We start from the raw sequence: 26,779 nt of genomic DNA, 5'->3' as shown, positions 1-26,779 counted from the left end.
TCTTTTTTTGAATTTATAATTTGATCTTGATTATGAATATGTTTTAGATAATGATTTATATAATTTATTAGTAATTGATTTTATCTTTTTATTTAACAACTTATCTTGATTATGAATACGTTTTAGATGATGTTTGATTTACATAATTTATTAGTAAATGATTTATTCTTTTTATTTATAATTTGATTTTGAATATGAATACATTTTTGATTTTGCCTATCTTGATTTATTAATATCTTGTCTTTGAGTATATAAAAATGTATTTCTTTTAGATTATGTTTTATGAAATTATTATGATCTACCAATAATTAATCTCTTCCTTGAATTTACTAATCTGTTCCATAAGCATGAATGCGTCTTTAGATTTATGTTTTATTGGGTTATTTATTGTTGTATTATGCATTGATTTGATAATGGACTATATCCAAAATTCATCTTTTCCATATGATCTTGCATTGTTTTCGTATGATTCATCAAGACATGTCATGATCATATTAGCATTATGTGTGATGTTGAGTTAGTAGACGTTTGGATGAAAATGTATGTTAAAGATGTGTAATGCGCGTAGGCCATGTAACGGCATGGAATCAAAACATTCGGTTAAGATAGATGGATGTTGGGCTGTGTTACGCGCGCAGGCAATGTAACGGCATGAGACATCCTATTGACCTTAGACCATGTAGGCATATGGGATGGTAGTTGTGTGTTTTGAATGAGAATGTATGTTAGGGTTGTGTAATGCGTGTAGACCATATAACGGCATGGAACATACATTGAGTTTGGAAACATTTGGGTTAGGGTAGTTGGATGTTGGGTTGTGTAACGTGCGCAGACCATGTAACGGCATGGGACATCCTATCGACCTTAGACCATATATGCATATGGGATGGTAGTTGTGTTTTTGAATGAGAATGTTTGAATGAGTTGTGTTAGTTAATTTTATTTGTATTAGATTATTATTAATTAAATAACAAGTATAAAAAGAAAGGAAACTGTTGATATGTGTTAAGTTGTACTTGCTAAGTTTCTTCCCAAAACTTGCCCCTTACTTCTACAGATGATGGACTTGATCAGAGGGATAATGGATATTCGGAGGATGAAGATCAAGATCATGTCTACTACATTTCTTAGGATAGATAAATTTTGAAATTTTCTATTAGTTGTAATTCTTGGCATTTAAATGTTTACTTGGATTTCATTAAAACTATGAGACAATTTATGGAAGCATTTTAGATTTATATTTGAATATTTTTCGCTGTGATCTATTGTATTCTTGGTGGATTTTATTTGTTCACATTGTCTATGGATATCCTCCTTAGTGTATTTTGGTTCACTACCTAAGTAACGTCGATCCTTGATCAAGGACGATTTTCTCCTTACATGGAGATTGGGGCGTTACAAATATATAATTGTTTCCATACATGTCTTAATGGATAAAACTAGATAAACGACCTAGTTCCTCACAATCACACACTCTAGCAGATCCCAATATGTCCTACGATCATGATCATAATCATATAATTACAATCAAGCTTAGGAAGCATCAGAAACAATACAAACTCTGGGAATCAGCCGGTCGCTTGGGCCAGTTGCACCAAGCAATCGCCTATAGCGACCTCCTGGGTGCACAGACAGGTCCAAAAATCTAACTTTTGATCTCCCATTTTAAACAGACTTCGGGAAGATCTTAGGCTTAGAATATGACCTTAAATAACTAGAATAATGTTCTAAACCTCAAAAACATGAAAAACTAAACAAAACTTGGATCTAGAATTTAATAACTCTATTTGAAAGTCTCTCGCCATTAAAATAGATATGCGATCTATTTTTTCAATGTGATTTGATCTAGGATCAAAGGTAAATAAATACTTTGCATCTCAAATCTTCTTCCTAGTTTTTGTAAGAACAACCACTCTCCAAATAAAAGAAAAATACAGGAATGAGAGAGTAGTTAGTTTACTTAGTTTTAGGATCCGAAAGTCACCGAAGTTCTGCAAGATTATTTGTGAGAGTGGGTCTTCTCCTTTCCAACACGTGCTCTCTGACCTTGCAACAGTCCACAACCGCCTATTGCATTAAAGTAATGCAAAAATAGGGTTTAAGAGGCTTTAAATAGGGTCTCGAGGTCAAAAGAGGCAATCTACCCATACTATTCCAATTGATCGCCAAGGGTGACCGGGTGGTTGCTAAGCCAATGAATTGCTTCAAGCAACTACCCCCTAGTAATTTTCAGTACGTGGGCGCTTTGCTCTTTCAATTGGTCCCAAACATTGGTACAAGCCTAAACATCAATTAAAAGGCTCTTGCCTTAATCATTGGCATCTCCCAACTCTTGTCTTTCTTGAGCTGGATATCCACTTACCCAAACTATCAAGAGTATGGCTATATCTTTTTCTCGTTCCAAATAAGGCAAGTTCTTCACCACGTTTAGCTAGGTCCATGGGTTCTGGGGCCAAATCATGGGCTTCAACTTGGATGACCCACAAGTTCTTCCTACCAGATGCTTGGGTTCTCAGACCTGCGATTCGGGTTTTGGGTTAGGATCATTGGGGTTATCACATATACAACACCAAACAATATGACAAAATTACGGCTCTGGAATCATTGTTTCAATCCTTGAAGGGAAAATTCATTATTTACTACCACCCCATTTCTTTTATTTATTTGTTTCCCCTTTAGTTACTTTATTTATTTAAAATAAAAAGAACTCTCATTCTTTTCTTTCGCCATGGAAAATTATTGTAATAGCCTTAAATTGCATTAGGTGGTTACTGTATGTGTGTCTAGACTCATGATTTTACCAATCGACTTGTGCAAGTATCTACCTTGAAAATTGGTGATGCATCTCCACCTAAGTCATTAAAGGATGGGTTCTACCTTGCTAGGACAATACAACCCTTATACACAAGCTTACCTGTGGCCTAGGGAAATAACTAGGAACTTAAGTCTCAATTCATTACAATTTTACACCACTTTTATGGTTTGTTGTCAGAAGACTCATATTTGTTCCTAAGAGAATTTGAAGAGCTATGTGTACTTCTCAAGGTAGAGCAACTCAATGATGATGTTGTTAAACTTAGATGCATTCCCTTCTCACTCAAAGATGGAGCAAAGAAGTGGCTTTATGGACTACCAACCAATTTTATCACCATTTGGAGTTAGTTCACAACAGCATTCCGTAGGAAATTTTTTTTCTAATGCATAAAACAAATAAACTTAGGAGTGATATTATGCAAATTAGGTAGAAGACACAAGAATCATTTTCTAAACTTAAGGAGAGGTTCCAAAGCCTTCTCCAAGAGTGTCCCCATCATAGAATTGAAAAAAAGGCATAATTGTCAAATCATTTATGAGGGGATTGATTATCATACCAAGCAAATGGTAGAGTCTATGGTCATTTTACTCTTTGAATGAAGGTTCTAATATGATAGGGATATTTGATCCATGGAAAATTATTTGGACAATCCTTCTGGTGCATTCACAAAATGGACTCTTCAACTCTGAGTAGACTCGTCAAAATAAATAAATAAATAAATAAAAGTTCACTATATATGAAGCCAAGTTGGGAATAGATCCTAACAAGACTCTGATTGTGAATCTTGGACAATGACCCTTCAGAGGCTTATTTGATAAAACTCTTTTCATTGTTTCTTAACCAAGTTAAAGTACTACATAAATGAAAAGGGTAATTTTCTTCTTGGTATTGATATAAGGAGAGTCTTTTCTTTTTCTTTTTCTCTAATAATATAAAGATATACAATGAACAATTCCACAATCACAATTTTTTTCTTCTGAAACTAATCAGTTTCTCCACCCCAGTCACTATGAAATTGTTTGATTCATTGATCAAACAAATGTTCTAACCAACTTGCTCATTCTGGGTTACATAAAAAATATTGGCCTCATGCATTTGAGACTTCAATTTTTTGAACAATCGGCTAACAACAATAGTCATTGGAAACTTATCTCCGTTATTTAAATTGTTTGGAAAATAGCTTGAGTATGATTTATTACGTGTTTTTGGATGTGCATGCTATCCATATTTGAGACCTTACAATAAGCATATGTTGGATTTCAATCTAGCATTCATGTGTTCTGCATGACTTTTTCCCATTCTAACCCAAGCATAACAGCCTCTACCTCACCCTCAAAATTTGTTTGAACTCCCAAGAACAAACGGTATGATTTTATCACCTTTGCATCCTAAGATTGAAAGAGTCCAATAGCCGTTGCTTTCTTAGGTTTTCTAGGGAGCTACCATCTATGTTCAGTTTGACCCAATCATGGAAAGAGGGAGACCAAAATATTTATGCAGGTAGAGGGTAATGCAGAATTTTTAACATAAGACCCAAGGTCTTAGCTAGAGCAAAAATTATGCTGGTAACTTCCCTACTCAACTTTATAAGTATCTGTGCCAAGGTTATACATTACCTGTCTAGCTATTCATTTGGAGGGGTGAATCACTTCATCATATCTGAATTTGTTGTGGGCCAGCCAGAAATAGTATGATAACAAAAGGCACCCATTCATCCATATTACACCTAAAGTGTGCAATTTAGCTTGTGACTTCCAGACTTTCAATGTCTACAAGAAGTTAGAGCCCACCTTCTGTGAAATCCCCCACAATCCTGACTCGAAAATCCATATTGTATGTCTGAAAACCCGTACTGTGGGTAGAAGGCAACTGTGGGCCATCTAGATAGAGACCATGGAATTAGAGTCTGAACCAGTGGAAGTGGATGGAGATGATGCTGAGTTAGGAGTTCTATCAGAGTTTGGAAGGGGATCTAACTCGGACGTTGATGGATGTGGTAGATGGATCAAGTATTCCTTAATGACACTTGTGGAAGGTCTTGAAAATCAGGTAAAACCCATCTGGAGTGTAGAATAGGAACTAGCTAGAGCCATGGGCTTTTTGGGCTTTGATTTTGCTCCTGGAACAAAAGTTCCAAGGGCTTGTCGATTGGCCTCGTGACCACAACTTGGTTCCGCAATAAAAGTGCAATTTTGAAAATTTGATTTTTGAAGCCTTATTTGATGTGTTTTCGTTCTAAAACATGTCACTTTGATCTGAAGCCGTCAGAGAACATCAAAGCTCATTAGAGAACACTTCGCGTATGTGAAAGATAGTGTGGAGAGCATCCGACAAAGTTTTTGAATGGCAATTTACTTTCTTATAGGTTAGTACTCTTATCTTCTTTCAAATTGTCTTCTATGATTGATTTCTCCTACTGTCTACACCTAGTTGAAGGCTTCTAGTTACTGTACCAATTTAATTCTTCTACTCCATTTACTTTAGAGTGAGTTGCCATTCACTTTGGCTTACTTGTATAAGATTCATTAGATTTTCATTCTTTTTGCTTTGTTTGATGTCTAAACCATGATAAATCAAGTTCTAGTGTTATTTTAGAATTTTCTAATTATTTTTGGTGTAGTTTACAACCTAATTGGGAAGCCTTCTCACGATCCTAGTCAATTCTGCCATGTACTCGTAGGTTGGTTGTTTCCCTTGGTCGCCTCAAGCGAACAGCCCTACTCTAGTCGCCTGCTATGGTTACCTTAGGCAACCACTCCGACCAACCACTCCCTACAGTGTTGGTCTCAGACCTCTAGGGTTATTTCTAACTTTGAACCAACGTGTTAATAGGACTTTTGGGAACCAACGTGTTAATAGGACTTTTGGGAAGTGTGAACATACTCTTTGACTTACTTTTCAAAGTTGCAAATCATAAGCAAGGTGAGAACTTTCACTTGCACATAACCATTGTAACTTTCTTAGTTGATATGAAACTTATATATTATTATTCATACTGCTATTAGGATTTAAGAATGATGTTAATGATTCTGAAATTATAGAAAATATGTCGTTTGTTATTGATATTGATGTATGGATCAACATGTGACATTATGGACTTAAATTGATTATAAATTGGGAATGTGGTTGAACCTTTTACTACTTTGTGGAAAGTGAATGTATGTTGTGATTGTGGATTAGAGAATACCTATTTGAGCGTTTCTGGCTTAGGACATCTGTCACATACCCCAAGCCAGTACCCTAACCATTCTACCCGGAGGTGTGATCCACAAGTCCTATGGTCATGTCTAGGAAAACCATATACGCACATTACACAATAACACAATCATGAGCAAGAAATAATCAATGTTCAACTCTATTAAGAATTCAATCAAAGAAATAATCTTGAAATATAATCAAAGTATAATCAGAACATAATCAAAGTGCATAACTAAACGATACCAATTAGAGAAAATAACTATAGAGTATAGCGAAAATAACTCTATAGGTCCAAATGTGGAAGAGTAGATCAAAAGTCTAAAGAAATTCTAGAGTTATTACAAATGAAATAAAAGTCTAAAAGAATAAAGCTAAGGAGTCAAATCCAGTCCACGTCAAATCATACAACTCTTTCAGCTCAAATAAAGTATGATCATATTCGTAGACCCTCGTAACCAAAAACAGACTCTCCCACTCCTAGATAGGGCTAATCCTAGTACACTTAATACTCACAATAGGAATCTTCACCGTTATCTTCGTAACAACCAACACCTTGCATAGATTACTAGTCACTCGTCGTGGCTTCGTCGTCTTGGTTCTAGTAGTCATTGGTACCTGCAACAGAATTTAAAAACATATCCCCCAACGGTTGAGCTTAATAGAACTCAGCAAGTAGTTCAATCACAATAAATAACTACAAGTAGTTCAGAACAAACATGATGCAATGATATGAGACAATGAATGTAAGTATGCTTCTAACTCTATATATGTTGGTCTCTAGTGGTAGACACGCATTAAGATACAACACCATACTCCTCTAGGTAGGTCTCGAATCACTCTCCCTCACGACTCTGATGCACGTCTTTTGGGTTCTCCAGTGGTAGTTCTGTCTTGCATCCTTCTCGGACATTCCATGGCTGGGGTTTAGGTCAACACTATGGCTCACTACCATTGGTCTGAGTATTGGCGCATGTCAAGGTTTTCATGCACTAGACAGTCTGTTCTGGTATGATAGCCTCCCTTCCGTGCCTATGCAGTCCGTTCCAGTATCTCCCTCCCTAGAGTTACTGTCTCCCTCTCGGATAGGTAGACTCTCAACCATATTGGTCATCCACATATAATAAATGGGAAGCTCTCATGCCCTCTCACGGGTTAGTTACCAATCTTGAGCACCCATGAGCCCAAATTTATTATGTGCAACCCTACCAATGAATGACCCCCACAATATGATTTACGTCCTCTCACGGCTCTGATGCATGTCTTTTGAGAAATCACCATTGCTGCTACGGGTCACTTGGTCTCAATTCCCCCTCCAATAGGCAAATATGACGAGGTTTTCCCTAGCCAAACTCATTTAGACCAATCCTAGGGATGTCATCTAGTAGTTATGGAAAGTGCCAAGAGGCACCATAGAAAAGCGTCCCATACCACCTCCACTAGTGTCTAATGACAGAGATGCTAAAAGGGCATTCCCCATTCCACAACCACACTTAGGCAGTCATAACACATCAAAATTCCATAAATATCACAATAGAATCCAACTCACAATCACATCATTCATATTCAATAACAGTATGTAAATCACATCATGAATAACCTACTGTAATTATAGAAGTATGGCAATATAGAAAAAAGTATAACTATAGTAGCTAACACATGCATATACGTGATAACATATCAAAGCATGTATTTGTGCATATTGTGAGTGAACATACTCACCTTATATCTAACTTTACCAACTCCAAGTAAGAGATCAAGAAGCAAGTCAAAAATCACCAAAATAACCCTAAACAAACATGTAGAGAGTATAAGGAACAAACCCTAATGATTAGAGACAAAACGGAGTTCAATCGGAGAAAAGTTGTTGTCACAGACACCTTTAGTCAATTGGCTTAGTCGATTGGATCGACCAAAGGGATCGACCAAAGTTACTGTGTATGGACAATAACTTCCATCTTTGGTTGGAAAATCTTCGAATCACATCATAACACTCCGAAATTAATAGGAAAATTCTAAATAACATATAGAGAGTATCTATGATGATCTAAACACCAAACAAGGTCATTGGAATAGAAATATAATAAATCACCTAATAGGCTTAATCTGCGGATTCTCACGGAAAGATTAGAATGGATGGAGATTCATTCTAAAGATAAGAAAACAGCAGATCATGCATAGAAAACAACCTAGGAATAGATCTAACATAGAGTAAGAATAAATCATGGTCTCATGCTAGATCAAAACATTGAAATCACATTGTATTGTCTATGGAAAGAATAGAGTGAATGGGAATTCACTCTAAGACTATGAGGATCATAGACTAGGCCATTACAGTAGTGTAAGAACTTCCTCACAATCAAAACACAGAGTAGAAACAGTAAAAATAATAGATCGATGTATTATAGAATTGAATACTAAACTTGTAGAGGAATAAATCAATGGACGAACTTCTCTTGGATGCTTGAAATCAACCTTGGCTTGAAGAGGAGGCTCTAGGGTTCTTCTCACGTTCTTTAGAAGCTAAGAGGCAAAGTGGCGAGGTTTAGTTCGAAGTTACATATACATAGGGCTTTAAAACCGAAAACTCCCCAAAATAGACAATTTTGTCCCTGGCATGCTTTGGTTGGCTGCCTTGGTCGATTGGATCGACTAAAGAAATTGATCAAGGCAGGGCCTTAAGTCAAAATTGGTGAATTTGGCTGTGTTCCCAACCCAAATTCACCACTTGGATCCTCAACCAACTTAGAGAAGGGTCTTACCTGACTTCATAGGACATTCTAAAAGTGTCACATCCACCCAGCCAGTACCCTATCTGGCATACCCGAGTGTGTGATCCATAGTCCCAAAGATCAGTATCAAGGAAATCAACCTCCCACATTTATAATAATATAATCAAGAACAATACTAAATCAATGTTAAATTATATTAATTGAGCGATCAAGATAAGATTTGAGAGAAAATACAATATAATCAGATTGCAGAAAATGATACCAATAGAATAAATCAAATGTAGAGTGTAGCGGAAAATTACTCTACAGTAGCAGCGGAAAAGTAGATCAAAAGTAAAAAAAAAAAGATTACAATCGGTTCCCAAAAATGAAAGGGAAAAGAAAAGAAGTGAACAAAATCTAAACTAATGTTTCTTCGAATCTATAAATAACATATCCATAAGTAAAAGAGATGATGTCCCATTGCTGGCATACAAGCGCTAGAGTCGGACTAATCCTGATAAGCTCCAGTCTCGTACTAGTAGTCTTCACCGTGGTAGTCACCGTAGCCAGTACCTTGGGTACCGTATGAGTCATCCGCTCGGTCTTCATAATATTGGCCATCATACTCATCTGTACCAGCAAGTAAGTCTAACAAAGTTGTTGCAAAAAAAAATGAGTTCAAAAGAACTCAACAAGGCAGTTTATTCCACAATAACATAATAACACATGATAGCAAATCATACAGAATGCAATATGATATGAAATAGACAATGCATATATGATTCTAACTCTAAGTATGATGGTCTCTATTGGTAGACATGGTTTAAGTCATAGCACCATACTCCTTTGGGTAGGTCTCAAATCACTCTCCCTCAACCATCTCGGTATCTTGGGTTCTCCAGTTGGTAATGGGTCCTACATCCCTCTCGGACATTCCATGGCTGGGGTTTAGGTCACCGCTTTCTCACGCCACCATTTGGTTTGAGTATTGGCGCATGTCAAGGTTCAGCCTAGCCCAATGCAAGTCTTCTACTTAGTTATATCAACTTAGATTCAAATACTTCCATTCCTTGCCTCTCGCGATCCTTTTCGGTATCCTTCTCACTAGAGTCAGTGTATCCTATGGTTACAACCAACTCAGACTACGGACTCATCAATCCTATTGGTCATCCACAAATAGTAAACGGGAAGCTTTCATGTCCTCTCACGGGTTGGATACTGGTCATGAGCGTCCATGAGCTCAAGCCTACTACTGCAACCCTACCAATGAATGGCCCCTCACAATGTGATAAATGTCCTCTTAAGGGTTGGTTATTGGTCTTGAGTGCCCACAAACCCCTATTGTTGCCACGGGTTGCTCGGTCTCAATACCCTTCAGATTGGGTTTGATATAATAGGGACATCCTAGCCCAACACTGCTAGACAAGCCCTAGGTATGTCAACCAATAACCAGGGAAAGAGTCAAAGGGCACCATAGGAAAGCGTCACATACCACCTCCATTGGTGTCTAAAGACAGAAACGTAAAAAGGACATTCCCCATTCCCCAATTATACTTAAGCAATCACATTCCCAAATCAGTCATCACAAGCACAACTGATAACACAATACATAAGTAAATAACTATTCATACATGATTGAAATAATAATTGAATCACATGAATAAGTACTACTGTAGTTTGAAGAAACTACAGCAGCAATATAATTATAAGAAAACTAATACAACAGTAGTATGATCATGTAATCCAAATCAGTTAGAAGTAGACATGTATATTAGGTTATTAGGGAGCAACCATCCTTACCTTAAACAATCTTCGAAGAATTCCGGAGAATAAAGAGGAGAGGTCTAAGGCTAGCAAACAAACCCTAAACAAGCATAGATCAATCATTAGGAACAAGCCCTAGAAGATAAGAAGTCAAACGGATCAAATCAAACGAAGAAAATAGTTACTGTTAGCTTGGGTAGGTTGCTGGGTCTATTGGACAATCAACCCAATGAACAGTATGGAGCAGAAAACCCTAAATTGGTCCTAAGTTCTTCGTTTGAAGTCCGCTTACTCCGAAATTTGAAGGGGGAGTTCCCCAAAAAACATACTAAGACTATCTAGGAAGGTTTAAGCATCAAACAAGATTAAAAGAATAGAGTTCTAATTGAACCATAAAATTAGGGTTTTACTGCAGATAGTCCTTGTATCCCACAGAGAGGCTAGAGAGAATGAGGATTCACTCTAGGGAAAATAAAGAAAAGTATTTCAAAATCAAGAAAAGAAATTGGTAAGGGTCTAACAATAAGAGAAAACAAGGTTTTCAAAGAAATAGCAACTGAAGGGGGTTTTGTTTGAAAAGGTGTGTCATGGTTGGGGGTTTTCAACCTTTTCTACTCCCAACCTCAACCTAATCCTAAACAACATGTGGGGGAGGTCTTACCTTCATTCTAGACATCTCCAAACACCACTTGCCTTCTACCAGAGATCCAATTTCCCAGCAAGGCAGGTTTGTCATCAGGAGAATCCAAATCCATTGGTTCAGGGTATGGATCATGGACTTCTACACTCCACAACTTAATCTAACTTGACCTTCGGGTTATTGGACCTGCAATATGGATTCCGGGTTAGAATTACGGGGGTTGTTACAAGACCAACTGATGAGAAGTCATATTGAAGTTCGGGTCTACCTTCAGGATTGATTTCCAGACATTGTTTCTGCCCATCCTGATAAGCTTGAGTATTAAAAGGGATCAACAGTTCATTGAAGGGTTTTTTGTTCAGATATTTCTGAATGCAAGCCTTTCTGGCCTCTACAAATATCTCTTCCGTCTTAGAAGGACCTGCCCGACTCTAGAGTTCCTCCTTCTCCTTCACCAACTTTTCTACTTTGGTCTCTGACTCCTTCAGTATCCATTGGAGCCTCTTCACTTCCCGATTAAGGTTACCAATGTTCTTGTTGGTGACCTCCAGATCCTTGGAGACCTTCTCCAATTTATGATTCTCCTCCCAAAGACGAAGAATCTTAGCGCCTCTCGCCTTCAATTCTCTCTCCAGCTGCTTGAATCGTATGTTAAGTTGTCCGACTTGAAGAATAGCCTCCATCTGCCTATGGAAGCTATCAGCAACGACCCTGCAGATAACAAAGAAAAAAATTTAGTTGAGTTTGGGAAATCAGAAATGCTTTATGGATGAAGTGTAAAAAGAAGTTGACTTTAGGAATTGGGCCCATGAGATGGTCTTTTGGATGGTCGGGAGCTTCCAGCCAAGGGCTTGCGGTATAGTTTTTTGCTTTCAAGAAGGTTGACATTAGCTCAAAAAATCCAACTCATTCAAATGTTTTATCATCATTTCCCATATAGATATAGCTCCTCCCATCACTTATTCTCTTTAGTTCCTTGAACCCCTGCAAGTTATTCGAAACATGCATAGTTGCTCTAGAATCAGCCCACCAAGATCTGGATTTAATAATTGTAGTGTTAATTTCATCTAGGATCAAGGTTGCAAGCATACCTTGAGGTTGCTTACCTTTTTTTTTTTTTGGTAATAGGTTGCTTACCGTTAGATCTTAGAAAAGAGTAACATTGAGACCTTTTATGTCCAAGCTTCTTGCAAAAATAGCATACTACTTGCCTTGACTTAATTGTCTCACATTAGTTCTCTTATTCTTTTGCCAATCATGTCTTTTGTTGTTAACCCTCTTCTTCTTCTGGTATTTCTTTGAATTATTGGGCTTATCATAGTTTCAGAACAATTAACCCAGACATAAAATTTAGTTTATAACTTCATGGGCCTCTTCCTGAAGTTTAGTTTATTACGGAAGAGTAAAGTTCCATGTTCAGGAAACTGAATGAAGTTCCTTCTCAGGTTTGGTACTTAGTGATGTAATAGAGATTACCAATCAATGGGTACCACTCTGGTTTTGTTGCTATTTTGGTGTTACCTTGCCAATTTCTTCAATGAAGTGTGAGTTATTTTAGAATGTAAATTAACAAAGGTATCAAAAAGCACTGAATACTGAGCAACTTCAATTCGTTGATCTTCTCACTCAATTCTTCAACTTTCTTATTAATTCTTCCAGTTAAAATTCTCTCCTTCTGAGGTAGCTGCTCTAGACAACATCCATGACATCTTTGTACATTAAAAAACACTCACAAGATGAAATATAGGGCCAAATATAGAAATCAATAATGCAAAGTTTCTTATGGACATTACTGGTATGAAACAAGGAATCTTACATTACAATTTTAAAACTGTGTATACCATGTATGATTGTTCAAAATTTTTCGGTACATCCAAAGTAGCATAAGTTAAGAACTGGATAATTATCCATGAAAAGAAAAATCAAGGGATATAGCGATAGGTCACTAAGTTTGAGAAGTAGATATAGTGGGATTTTCATATGTTATTATTAGACATCCAAAGTAAAACAACAGTTCATGAATCAGCACCTTCACATATAATTAGAAAAATGAATCCAGATAAGAACCGACATAAATAATAAATTGGAATCATGAATCTAGTATTTGATGAGATCGATTAAACAATTCATGCACAAGATCGCGTTTGGCAATATGAAGCGATTACTTAAAAGGACATCTAGAGAGAGATCATACCTGAGAATTGAGATGAAGGATAAAGAAGACAAACTGGAATGAAATCAAAAGGAACTGTAAGGATATCGTGCTTTTCGTCAGATCGTCTTCTAATTTATCTTTGGCACACCTGGATGTTTTCGAATCTGTCAAAACGCTAAGACATTCTGCCCTACCTTTTTCACAGGGTTCAGGTATTTCAACCTATTTTATGATGATCAAATGAAGACTATGCATTGAGATACCAATTCCAAACAAATTTCCTCAGAAGATTTGGTTCAGTTAAAATATAGGGAAGCAATCCTGCGAGTTCAGATACCTTTGTTTGAGGGTTTTGGACAATGTTGGGGGAAGTACAATGGAGAGGTTACTTTCCATGGTTGAAAGCCTATCTCTGCCCAGAAGTTTCTGGTGAAAGAAACCATTGGTGGCGGCTTCAAGATCACTGTCCTCGAACTGTTGGGTTTCGATTGGTTGTTCCCTGTCTTTCTTCTTCTTCTTCTTCTTGTTGCTGGTGATGTGAGAGTTGGAGATTGAGATTGAGGACGCAGTTCTGCAAGAAAGATATCCCATCAAATTTGATTCAAGAAGATTAAAGTGAAGGAAAACTACATTTCATCAAAACACAGAAGTCGAGTTTCAAAGTAGTTATTTCTAGATAGATGGAAACAGAAGGGGCTGATTTTTGGTTTTTAACAATACAGCAGTAGATGGAACTGCTATGAAAGGACTTAATAGCAGATTTGTTGGTAATACATCAAAAGTAATTCAATTCAATTAATTGATGGGGAAAAGATTCCTTACCTGGATTCGCTTTCCCTTACTTGAAGTATTCGCAGCGGAAGTCTAGATCCACGTTCTCGTTCCACCACCAAAGATTTACCGGCGAGATTCCACAATCACTGGGAAAGGGAATAATATCCACAACCCAAATGCCGTGGATTAATGGAATGAAGATAAAAAACTAGGAAAGGAAAAATTTCCAAGCCTACGATTCTAAGAGAGAGGGAGAGAGAGATGGAGCCGTCGTTTCTCAGAGATTCGCTCGTGCGAATGAATCACTCAGTTACATCCTCACTAATGCGGTGGTTACCAAAATATATAACCCTATTTTGTAACCGCCCTAATAGTGAGTTTCCAATATTGCCCTTGGGCATTTAATTTATTAATCAAATTAATAAATTCAAACAGCTCCCACTGGCACAAGGGCAAGTGTTAATCTTTCAATGTGTCCCAGACACACTTGTATATCCCAGATATACACATTCAATCTCTCTGCTATGTATCTGGGCTATGTATCCCAGATACATAGACCTCTTGTGTCCCAGACACACATGCATATCCCAGATATAGATATATATTGATCTCTTCACTATGTATCCCAGATACATAGACCACTGTGTCCCAGGACACTAATATCCACAAGTCATCTTGGCAAAATGGGTTGTGCGACCGGTGATATACACACGCGTGAGCCCCAAACTAGAAACCTTCCCGAGAAGGCCAGAATGGCACATCACTCATAGAAATAAATCAAATAAGCATTAGTATAATACAGTGTCCTAGGTTTATTCAAACTCACCAGACTAAAGGTATCTCGATCCCTCTGAGAGATCACCTTCTTGTCCTTAAAATGTTCACTCTTTGTAACACATACGGTTGGCGCCGGCAAACACTTTTTAGGGTGCGGTTGAATCAAACCTTTCCTTTCGCCCCAGAGACCATCATTACACTTAGGATTGACTCCTTTCCCGGTAGTGCCCCTTTAGGTCGAATCAATCATGACCATAGGTAACACCCCAAAGTAGCCACATCAACCCTTCGTTTCATGATGTCGTCGAAAGTCACTAAGAACACTAATGGACCATAAGGTCCAGGGACTCACACAATGAGAGGAACGAGGATCCATCCTCTTATTTCCAATGATCGCTAAGCACACATAGTATGATATATGTGCTATGGTGGAGCATTCTATATACAATAGAACGTATGTCCATCTCAACACCATACGGGTCTTAGTCTAGTCGCAACCTCTTGCGCCTAACCCGAGTTTCTTTATTGTCGCCACCCTAGCGCCACATAAAGTACTCGCTTTGACTCTTATAGGCAACATGAATAGTGGGAACATTCATGTCGATTCTCTTCACAATAGAGAAACTCATCTTGATTCCAAATCAAGGCGACATCATGATTATGAATTGACCTACACAAAGTCATTCACAATCCGTCTCATCTCTGCTCGCCTCCAAGGCGCCAGAGGCGAATGCTCGTGTGAGTGAGCCATTCTCTTGCCTATTGACATATCTTGTTTTATGCTAGAAGAAACACAATCACACGAAAGTGAATAAGAATAAATCTTTGGAATGAACTCATATTACTCATTAATAAGAAAGTCTCGGTACAAAATTAAGTCACAATCTCATAAGCCCAAGGATTTTACATGAGAAATAAAAACATCCTTGGCTATAGGTTTGGTAAGAGGGTCAGCTACCATCTGACTAGTAGATATGTGCTTAAGTACAACTTTCTTCCTTGATGTAATGTCTCTAACAAAGTGATATCTCAACTGTATATGTTTGGTCTTCCCATGATACTTGGGGTCCTTGACATAGCTAAGAGCTGCCGTACTATCACAATAGACAAGGGCAGCCTCTTTGGATGTCATCACAATCCCAGTATGTCGAAGGAATCTCCTCAACCAAACAGCCTCTTGAACCGCAGTGAGCATGCCACATACTTTGCTTCCATGGTCGAGAGGGATATACAAGCCTGCTTCTTGCTACACCACGAAATGGCCCCGCCATTCAGCAAGAAAGCATATCCGAGAGGTTGATTTGCGCTCATCGATGTCTCCAGCCCGATCGGCATCACTATAGCCAACTAACCGCAAATCCGATCCTTGGTAACACAACATGTAGTTACTCGTTCCTTTGAGATATCTCAATATCCTCTTGTTGCTTTCCGATGCTCTATGCACGGGTTTGATTGGTACCGACTAACCAAACCCACTGCATAACAAATATCCGGCCTAGTACACATCATAGCGTACATAAGGCTACCCATTTGCACCTTTGGAATATGGAACTCTTTCCATCTTGGTTTTCTCCTCTAGAGTCTTAGGACCCATATCAAGGCTCAAATGCAAACCCTTCTCCTTTGGAGTATCAATTGGTTTGCGGTTGTGCATCTGATATCTCGTCAAGACATTGTCAATATAGGTCTCTTGAGATAAACCCGGTAATCTCTTTTGCCTATTTACGACAATCTTGACACCAAGCACATAGCTTGCTTCACCCATGTCCTTCATATCAAATACGGAGGACAACCATTTCTTAATGGTTTCCAATAGCTCCTTGCTATTGCTAGCCATAAGTATGTCATCTACGTACGATGTCGGAATGACATAATTATTATCGAGATCCCTTGGTGTAAACACGGTGGTCTTCCTCAAGCATGGAAAAACCATTTTCCATCATAGCTTGGTGGAAGCGCACATTCCACTGTCTAAATGCTTGCTTTAAGCCATATATGGACTTCTTAAGCTTGCACACTTTGCGCTCAAGTCCATGTGCTTCAAAGCCTTGAGGTTGATCCATATAGATCTCTTCCTCAAGTTCTCCATTGAGAAAAGCAGTTTTTACATCCATCTGATAAAGCTCCAAGTCCAAGCGAGCAACAATGGCTAGTATGAGGCGAATTGAGGCAAACCTAACCACAGGGGAAAAAGTTTCCTCATAATCAACGCCCTCTCGTTGGGTGTAGCCCTTAGCCACTAAACGAGCCTTGAATCTCTCAATAGATCCATCCGCCTTTCTTTTGATCTTGAGAACCCACTTGTTCCCAATCGCCTTTCGGCACAGCGGCAAGTCAACCAAGTCCCAGACATGATTAACTTTCATCGACTCCAACTCTTCCTTTATTGCTTTTAACCATTCCTTTGAGCTTGACCGCGCAAGAGCTTCCTTCACGCTCTTTGGTTCATGCTCATCTACTGAAATCATCTCACAGTCGATCTCTTCAGGAGTTACCATGTAGGCTTCATCCTCTATGTCGAAACGTCGACGAGGAACTAGCCCGCGCCCACTACGGCGCAAGTGCATGTCAGATTGCTCACCGTCTAAGGTAGCTATCACATCTGCACTCCCACTCCCACTAGGATCTTCTGGATGAACCCTAGGTTCATTATCTAGAATCTGAATCCCTGGAGTGACAAGACCACTATCTTGTATCTCAAAGAATTCCGATGATTCTTTGTTAACTCTGAAAAGAGATGGAAAATCATTCTCCAAGAATGTTGCATCCCTAGACTCAAGTTTCGTTCTCCTCTCACTCTCATCTAGTCCAATGAAGACATGGCTCTTTGAGGGTTCAGAATATCTCACAAAGATACACTTTCTTCCTCTGGGTCCAAGCTTTCCATATTGGTGAGAAGTAGAGTGAACATATGCTGCACATCCCCATGCGCGCAAGTAACTCAAATCTGGCTTCCTTCCGGTCCACAACTCATATGGTGTGGAAGGAACCGATTTGGTTGGAACTCTGTTGAGGATATAGGCCGCAGATCGACAAAGCATCTCCCCAATAAGAGATGGGTAGAGTTGCTGCGCCATCATGGATCTCACCATGTCTAGCAAGGTTCTATTCCTCCTCTCGGCAACCCCATTTTGCTGTGGAGTCCCTGGAATAGTAAGTTGTCTAGATATCCCCTTTTCATCACATAACCCTTTGAACATATCGGAGAGATACTCTCTTCCTCTATCCGTTCTAAGAGTTTTAATCCTTTTATCTAACTGATTCTCAACCAAGCTCAAGAATTTCTTAAAACATTCCAGAGCTTCTGACTTATGAGAAATTAGATAAATGTGACCATACCTTGTATAGTCATCTATGAATGTGATGAAATATGACTGTCCTTTTCTAGTATGCACATTCATGGGTCCACACACATCTGAATGGATAAGTTCTAAAGGAAGAGAGGCTCTCAAAGCCTTTTTAAATGGTTTTCTAGTTGCTTTTCTGCTAGACATGACTCACGAGTTGGCAAATCGGATAGTGAACCTTGGCCTAAGAGACCTTCTCTTGCCAACTTTGTTCATCCTGTCTAAGCCAATATGTCCTAGTCTAGCATGCCACAAATTAGAATCAATACACACAGTATTTTGGCAAACAAAAGCATTACTAGAATTAAATGAATAATCAATTGTATCCAATACAATGAAACCATTATCAAGAAAACCATAACCATAAACTGTATCACCCAGATACAAAACCAAAGAATTGTTTTCAAATACAACTCTAAAACCATGTCTTAAAAGATAAATAACAGAAACAAGATTTCCCCGAATGTCTGAAGCATACAACACATCATGGAGTAACGACGTCGGCCACCTCGCAAAACTAATTTGCATGTGCCTATGCCATGAACCTCCATGCTTGAGCTGTTCCCCATCGTTATTCTTTTGCTTCCTCTTGGAATACGACGGTATTCCACGAAGCTCGAGTGTTCCCTTGTTATGTGTTTTGTCGCATCTGAATCAACAATCCACAAAGGATTTAGTTCAACAAGCATAGTAGAACTTGTTACATAACAAGATGAGGTATAAACACACAGTACATACCTCTTGCTCAGTGCAATCACGAGCAAAATGACCAGGCTTTCGGCACTTGAAGCAAATCAAAGCTGATTTCTTCTTGCCAAGCACTAGTCCCCCTTGAACGCTTGGGCCCACTCTTGTTTTTGTTCCCACCCTGGTTACTTTGCTTGGACCGCTGAGGTTGAGCTTTCTCTCTCTTGCGCTTGAAGCTCGCACCCTTACTAGTGCTAGCTTCAGCAGCAAATACATCAGTTTGAGGGGCATCGGCCAACATCCGATCCTCATCAAGCTCAAGGTGCTTGGCGGCTTGATCGAAAGTCTTGACCTCATCAGCATGAGTCAAGAAGATCTTCATATGCTCCCAAGTCTTTGGCAATGACCTGATGACTGCGGAGACTTGCTCCTCATCAGTCTTCTGGTGCCCACATGCGCTCAACTCACTAATCATGTTAGACATGATGGTTATATCTTGTCTCATGGTGTGACCACTGGCGCATCTTATAACCGTCAAAGGTGAGTCCGAGCTGGCGGCCTCTTGTGGTGGAAGTCCTCTCCATCTTGGAACTTCACAGCCTCCCACAAAGACTTTGCCGTCCTATGCTTCTCATAACGAAGCAACGGGTCATCCCTCATGGAGCTCGGGATTGTAATCCCGGCTGCCCGGTCTTTCCTCTTCCAAGCATTGTATGTATCAAGGTCCACTGCGATCTTGTGCAATGGTACCTTCCTCGGGTGGGTTCATGGTCCGGTTAATGGTCTCTAGCATATCCTGCTCTTCCAGGAGATATTGCACCTTTCGGTGCCGAGAGGTCATAATTCCTCTCATTCAGGCTTATCTCCTTTAGTGAGGTCAAGCAACAATGCTCTTGGTAGCAGCCATTTTTTCTAGAGATATTACATACAAGAATGAGTTCAATAAATCTAGCATAAAACACAACTCATGCAACAACAAATCACACTAGCATAGTCAACCTATGGGATAAGCACTTAAACCAAAAGAGATGCTAAAAAAACATTCAATCAAATTCTCATGCAAACCCACATAGACTTATACACTAGCTTCATTCTGTGCAAGAAACATGATTGATAGACCCATAAATAAAAAATAGTTTTATTAAAATAAAACATTCAATCATGTTCAAGCTATGAGGTGGTTCACACAGAACACTTCTACCTCATTAGCTCCCACTAGGCCCCATTAGGCCCTTAATGCTCAAACATCACATAGATTGTGAGCCATAGATGTCCAATAAATAGAAACACATTCAAAATTGGACAAAAAACTCAGACGGATTCTAAGAAGGATCACCGTCTGACAATCCGTCTGAGACAGATTCTAAGACGGCTCTCCGTCTGGAGTCCATCAGCCCAGACGGACAGTCCTTCTGGCATTCTGTGACCAGACGGATTCCGAGACGGCGCACCGTCTGAGAGTCTGTCTGGCTTCTGTGACCAGACAAATTCTGAGATGGCGCACCGTCTGAGAGTCCGTCTGGCTTCTGTGACCAAACGGATTCTGAGACGGCTCACCGTCTCAGCATCCGTCTGGTACACAGACGTCAATTCCCCATTTAACGATTTTTTTTTTCTTTGAACGAAATTTTTTTCAAAAAAACGGAAAATCATGTTTTTTTTCTTTACAAAAATTCATCCAAAAACACATGAAAAAAATCCAACAATAATTATTAACAAAAATTATCATCATGGATTATCAATTCATGCAAATCTTCATTAGGAAAATTTACAAGATCCTCCCACTCAGATCCGAACAATTAAAATAAACAATGGGGAGGAACAAAAAAAACGTGGGAACCAATGGCTCTGATGCCAATGTTGGTAATACATCAAAAGTAATTCAATTCAATTAATTGATGGGGAAAAGATTCCTTACCTGGATTCGCTTTCCCTTACTTGAAGTATTCGCAGCGGAAGTCTAGATCCACGTTCTCGTTCCACCACCAAAGATTTACCGGCGAGATTCCACAATCACTGGGAAAGGGAATAATATCCACAACCCAAATGCCGTGGATTAATGGAATGAAGATAAAAAACTAGGAAAGGAAAATTTTCCAAGCCTACGATTCTAAGAGAGAGGGAGAGAGAGATGGAGCCGCCGTTTCTCAGAGATTCGCTCGTGCGAATGAATCACTCAGTTACATCCTCACTAATGCGGTGGTTACCAAAATATATAACCCTATTTTGTAACCGCCCTAATAGTGAGTTTCCAATATTGCCCTTGGGCATTTAATTTATTAATCAAGTTAATAAATTCCAACAAGATTAATACATCATACATCTTATATCAAGCAAAAACTTGGTTTTAGCAAGCCACAAAACAAGAAATAGGATTTTTGCCCACGGTTTTTCCCTCACGGTTATAACGTCGCCAAATACAATATTCTCCAACGGTTTCCATGAAACCGTCATGAAAAATGAATATATGACAACATCATTGTCTTCATCAATTGATCTGTATTACAGTCCAAACATGTAAGTGTTACTGGGGTAGCAATCAAAGTTCCCATCTCCTCCAAATCCATATTTAGTCTAGTAACCTGGATAATCATTCAAATGAAACTTCACTTTTTTTATAAAACTGAGACCTGAATATGATGCCAGAGATTCTATATTCCATTTAGAATGACGCTTAGTTGTTTTGTGAGAGATGTGAATTTCTCCATTTTCCAAAAGCATCTTCTTGGCATTCTTGAAGAACAATGTAACCAGCTTTTGGTGTTGACTACATAGGTAATAAGTAGATCAAGTTAATTAAAATTATAGCCAGAGTATCATTCATTTGTGAAAATTGATTAGGTATTAATAGCAAATCAATGTGCAAATGTTCATGTAGTTAGCAAGGGTCTCTTGAGAACCTGGAACATTAGATTGAGAAAATTTTCTTAGGATTTTTTACAAATCAAACTCTTGAGTTAGCTATATTACAAAAAGTGGAGGATCAATGCGAACCTGTATGCATTAGTGGTGTAATAGTCAGTGACGAAACCAATAGCAAGTCCAACCCATAGACCAACAGCAACACAAAGGAACAAGTGCCTGAAAACCAAACTCAATGTCAATAAATTCATTAAATTTGGGGGGACACTCCAATTAGTATTACAAAAATCTCAATCCTTCTTTAAACCACCATGAAAGCAGTACAATTGATGTGGCTTACCAGTTCTTCACATCCTTTTGAGTTCCAAAATTGAAAATTGTGAAGGATGATGGTAGTGCAAGGCAACTAATGAGTGCAACTCCGATAGTCATCAAAACAGTTGAAATAATAAGTTGTTTCTTCAATGCAGGCTCAATTTCGTTGATGGCTTTGATTTCAAAGAAATCAGTTACAAAGAGGGTTGTGAGCAAGCATACAAGAATACCAACACCAAAAAGATTAAGAACTCAACACCAAAATCATGAGCTGAAATCCCCAAATTAAATCAACTAATGCATAGAAAATATTGATGAAAATCAGTTATAAACTTCAGAGTTTATCTACAAAATTGTCACGCATGGACCTCCAAAACCAGTCAAGAGGATAATCCCACAAATTAGTACCAAAAAAAGCTGATTGAAATATCAGAGGCCCCAAAATGTTTGGCTGTGCATGGAAACTTACCTTATAACCTCACAAAGCCTCTAAATAAATCATGTTGTAAACACATAATATCTACATCTAAAGCAGAAAATTATTCCAGCCACCTTTCAATCAAAGGATGGATCCATTTAACCTAACCAGGAAAGCAGAAAAGAAAAAAAAAATAAGCACCTGACATCTATAGAGTCACAAACTGATATAACTTGCCTATAGTAACGATATCAACAACAGCTCCCAATGGCAAACCATTGCCAATGCCTCATCAATACACGTCAAAGACTGATAAATCAAAAGTGCACAGAGATCTGCAATTGTTGATGACTTAAAGTGAAGTTCTCGCATGCCTAAAGGTAGACCATTGACGCATAAATATAAAACAACTGATGTAAGCATCTCCATCTTTCTTTCTTCTTTTTTCTCTCATTTACTTTGGGCGGGGGGCGCATATAAAATATGGATGCAACGGTTAGCCATAGTCACTATGTCAGGAAGTACACCTTGGGTTTCAAACCCCCAATAGTGGCTTCCAGTTCTGCCAAACCCTATTTGCACTTCATCTGCGATGCATACACCACCTGCCTTATGTACAATATCATATGTTGAAGTATATGCACTTTGAAATATTTACTATTCACGTGAACGGTAAAGTATGATATTTACTGCTCACGGTGCTGTTCACATGAACAGTAAAGTCTGATTTTTACTGTTCGTGTGAACAGTAAAATCTGTTTGTATGATGTTAGTGATGCTACTCTACTTTCTATTTCTAATGTAGGAATCTTTCTACATAAGTTTTGGTAGTTTCTATTTTGGTGGTGATTTCTATTTTCATAACTTTCTATTTTAGGAGCTAGGAAGTTACTAAAGCTGTAATTTTTTGTTTCCTTTTTTCTAGAGGACAATTACTTGTCTCTCAAGTTGTATTAGATTCATTAGAAGCTATAAATAAAAGGGCTCTGTGATTCTAGACTTTCAAGCAAGAATCACAAGCCTCTTCTACTAGTTCTTCATCTCTCTTCTCTTCTTCTTCTTCTATCTTTTCTTTGTTCAAGTTCAGCTGCTATTTTGATTATTTAATGCTTGTTTTCTAACATCATACACTTGTCTCAAATATCCAGGGGCCAATTGCCAATTCAAGTACTCCTCTAACTCCCTGGAATTTTCAAAATGAGGAAATTGAGCTAAGAATATAAACGAAGTCCCAGGTCTAGATGGGTAGCAAACATTAAACCTCCATCTCATCCTATAACTTATCTAGCTCCACTTGAATGGTTTCTACTACAAAACCAGCAACTTTTCCTTAAGTACCAAAGTCAATGTGTTCTTGTACATCTTTCACATAAGAACCGGCATTTGAGCCAAAGATCCCATGATATGGATCAGGATTCATAACATGATGAATTTCACCCTGTAAAGTTTCACAGCAAGCATTGGTGAGATAAGTAGAAATATCAATTGATGACTTCTCAAAGTACAAAGTGTCTTTTACATGAAAAAAAAAATATTCTAAAGTGAAAATGCAAGATGAAAAAGGAAGAGGAATGAAGGGGGAGTGCGGGGGGGGGGGGGAGGTGAGGCAAAGAAAATGAATCATTTGTGAGATAAACAAACATCTACACATTATGACATATGGTGCCAAGAAATTGCAGCCAATGAAACTATATGCATGCAATCCAAAAGAATGTGATGAAATTAGTGTAAACAACCATGAAGTTTCACATGTTCAGAACAGTATGGCAATGAAGTGGGAACATAAGGTGACAGCCAATTTGTCCATTACTAACAAGTTCATTGTATAAAGAATGCATATTCTTTTTATAAACTCTCACACGAGACCCATTATTTTCAAGTTCATGCTAGGCTGGTGTTTACATTCTCTGGAGAGATCTAATGTACAGTATAAAATACAAAGTAATCTCAATTATAATCGGTCATCAGTTCATTCAAGGATAATCTTATGAAGTCGAGTTAAAAAGACTCAAAACCTTATTTCTCACATCAGCTAACAGCTATCCTAATAAAGAAATACATTTCCTGCATCCAGTTTAGGTGGTTTTTCAAGTGCCCTACATTCCTGTTCAAATCACAATGCTCTTTCTAGCGGCTAAATAGATTGATTCCCCAGAAGTTAGGCTGCAACAGACAATGAAACAATGGCTCACCACCAGTGAAACCCCACATGTTATTATAGTATCCGATTATAGCAAACAGTCTATAAATGTCAATTAATTTCTTCAGCATCTGTACCATTCTTTGTATTGCAGCCTTTTTAGGGTAAGCATGTAAAATATGCTAGGCTTATTTTCGAGGAAGAAAGACCAAAGGCGAGAATGTTCCCTGAAAGCTCCAACTGGAGCTGTAGAAGCTCAATGATGAGCTTCCCCCTGTTCCCAGCTCTGCTCACTCCAATCCATGGCGGATAGATCAAGACATATCTAGAAACTTAGCTCATATAATTGAATGTTTACACCACCTGGAAAACCGGCTTACCAAGTGGGGGTTTGCCAAGGTATATCAGCCCACATCGGTGCTTGTAAGGCACCGATGTGGTTATAAGCACCGATGTGGGACTAACCGTAACATTACCCCACCCTTACAAGACGACGTACTCATCGGACCACTCTAGGTCGCTCCACTCAGGCGGTGGGGTTTAGCACTGATGTGGGACTAACCGTAACATTATCCCACCCTTACAAGACGACGTCCTCATCGGACCACTCTAGGTAGCTCCACTCCGGCAGTGGGATTTTTTCCCTACTTCAGACCAATGATGTAGCTCCACTCCGGCGGTGGGATTTTTTCCCTACTTCAGACCAATGATACAACCTCGGTTCCACACCATCTAGAAAACCACCTTACCAAGTGGGGGTTTGCCAAGGTATATCAGCCCACATCCGTGCTTGTAAGAAGTGAACCACAGTTGTCATGGGGTCTAGGTGACCCAATGCATTGGCAAAGGTTTGCAAGTAAAGCACTCACCCAGCCCAGGCAGCCCAGGCATCCCAGGTGCTTGCAAGCACAAATATGGTATGAACCAGCAAATGGAAAAATGGGACTAATTGAGTCACCGTATGTGATTTCAGATTCAGACAATTAGGAACTGAGGATTCGAGCTATAACAAATGGGTAAACTTAAGCGTGACACATTGTTGTACTAAACACCTTAAGAGTTAAAAATTAATTATACAAGGGCTGTTTATAGTATGTGTATAACAACACCAATGTTTGATGAACTATCAGACCAAACGCGCTAATAAGCAACTCAAGAACTTACAGTTGGAGATGGCGTACCAGCCTTCAAGAAAACCATATTCACTGAAATGACCTTGCCTTCTTCCTCCGCCTTTACCATGTCAAATTGAGCATCACGGAACCTCCTCACGTTCTCGATGCTCTTCTGTAAGTTCTCCATTGCACTGTTGTCGTAAAGCTTTGACCCATGAGCAGGAGCACCAGTAGCCTTAATCACAAGCCACCATGGGAACCTCTCCGCATAGAAAATACGGGAGCTGTCACTCGTCGAAGCCAGCCCTGTCGGTGGTCCGAATCGATACTTCAGAAAACGCACTGTAATTCAGAAAATTAGACGATTTCAAAATAAAAAAACGTTACCTTCGTCGAGTTCAATCGCAACATTCATTTTCTCGAATTCTTCCGACTCTCGAACTTCTCAGCTCCATCATGACCACCAATTTCTTCATTTGGAACGAACGAAACGTAGGCAAAATTTTATATACATCCACAATTTTGGAAAATAGTGGATAGGCAAAATTTGAAGGGTTTACCTTTCTGGAATCGGTTTACCTTTTTTTTCTTTTTTCATGTACGCTAATGATCTTCTGTAGAGTTTGAACTCATTAAGTTTTAAGTTTCCATGAAGTTTCTGTTGTTCTCAAGCTCAACGGAGGTACTCAACAAGGAAGTGCAGAAAAGCAGAAGCTCAAGATGGTGGTCGAGTTATGGAAGATTAACAACCCTCATCAATGTCTACCCACCATATTATTATGCTTCTCGGGCTTCTGGATAACGAAATCCGAATGACAAATGAAGCATAAAGATTTATTGGAAAATGGTAGAAAAAAAAAGGAAGAAATTGAGAATTAAAATCGATTCAATAATTTGAATTTACAATCACAAACATAATTTATAATTTATAATTAATACAAAAATCTAATTGTCTAAATTCAGAAGGATATTAGTGGAAAACTAAATGTTGCCATCTTTATTTGAAAGAAATACAAAAATCTAATTATCTAAACTCAGAAGGATATTTGTGGAAAACTAAA

At 38.6% G+C, this 26,779-nt stretch overlaps 1 protein-coding gene across 2 annotated transcripts; it reads right to left on the bottom strand.

Moving 5' to 3' along the window:
• Positions 1 to 10,540: 10,540 nt before the first annotated feature.
• Positions 10,541 to 26,473, bottom strand: LOC149023797 (uncharacterized). 2 transcript variants are annotated; one of them, XM_089144284.1, is made up of 6 exons: positions 26,106 to 26,473; positions 21,863 to 26,024; positions 13,621 to 13,854; positions 13,323 to 13,431; positions 11,397 to 11,839; positions 10,541 to 11,314 (listed from the first exon to the last, which is right to left on the bottom strand). In XM_089144284.1, the coding sequence occupies exons 2-5, from the start codon at positions 21,979 to 21,981 to the stop codon at positions 11,828 to 11,830; spliced, it is 474 nt and encodes a 157-aa protein (XP_089000410.1). In that variant the 5' UTR covers positions 21,982 to 26,024; positions 26,106 to 26,473; the 3' UTR covers positions 10,541 to 11,314; positions 11,397 to 11,827. The 2 variants fall into 2 exon arrangements, with proteins under 2 accessions (XP_089000410.1, XP_089000411.1); XM_089144285.1 differs by lacking the exons at positions 10,541 to 11,314; positions 11,397 to 11,839; positions 13,323 to 13,431; positions 13,621 to 13,854 and having other exon boundaries at positions 21,257 to 21,949; positions 25,768 to 26,024.
• Between the last annotated feature and the right edge of the window lie 306 nt (positions 26,474 to 26,779).

The sequence above is a fragment of the Hakea prostrata genome, chromosome 2 (genome assembly GCF_041222555.1).
Source record: "Hakea prostrata isolate BN-2017 chromosome 2, UWA_Hpros_2, whole genome shotgun sequence".
Lineage (NCBI taxonomy): Eukaryota > Viridiplantae > Streptophyta > Magnoliopsida > Proteales > Proteaceae > Hakea > Hakea prostrata.
Note: the sequence above shows the minus strand (reverse complement) of the source record. Positions and strands in the feature narration are given on the sequence as shown.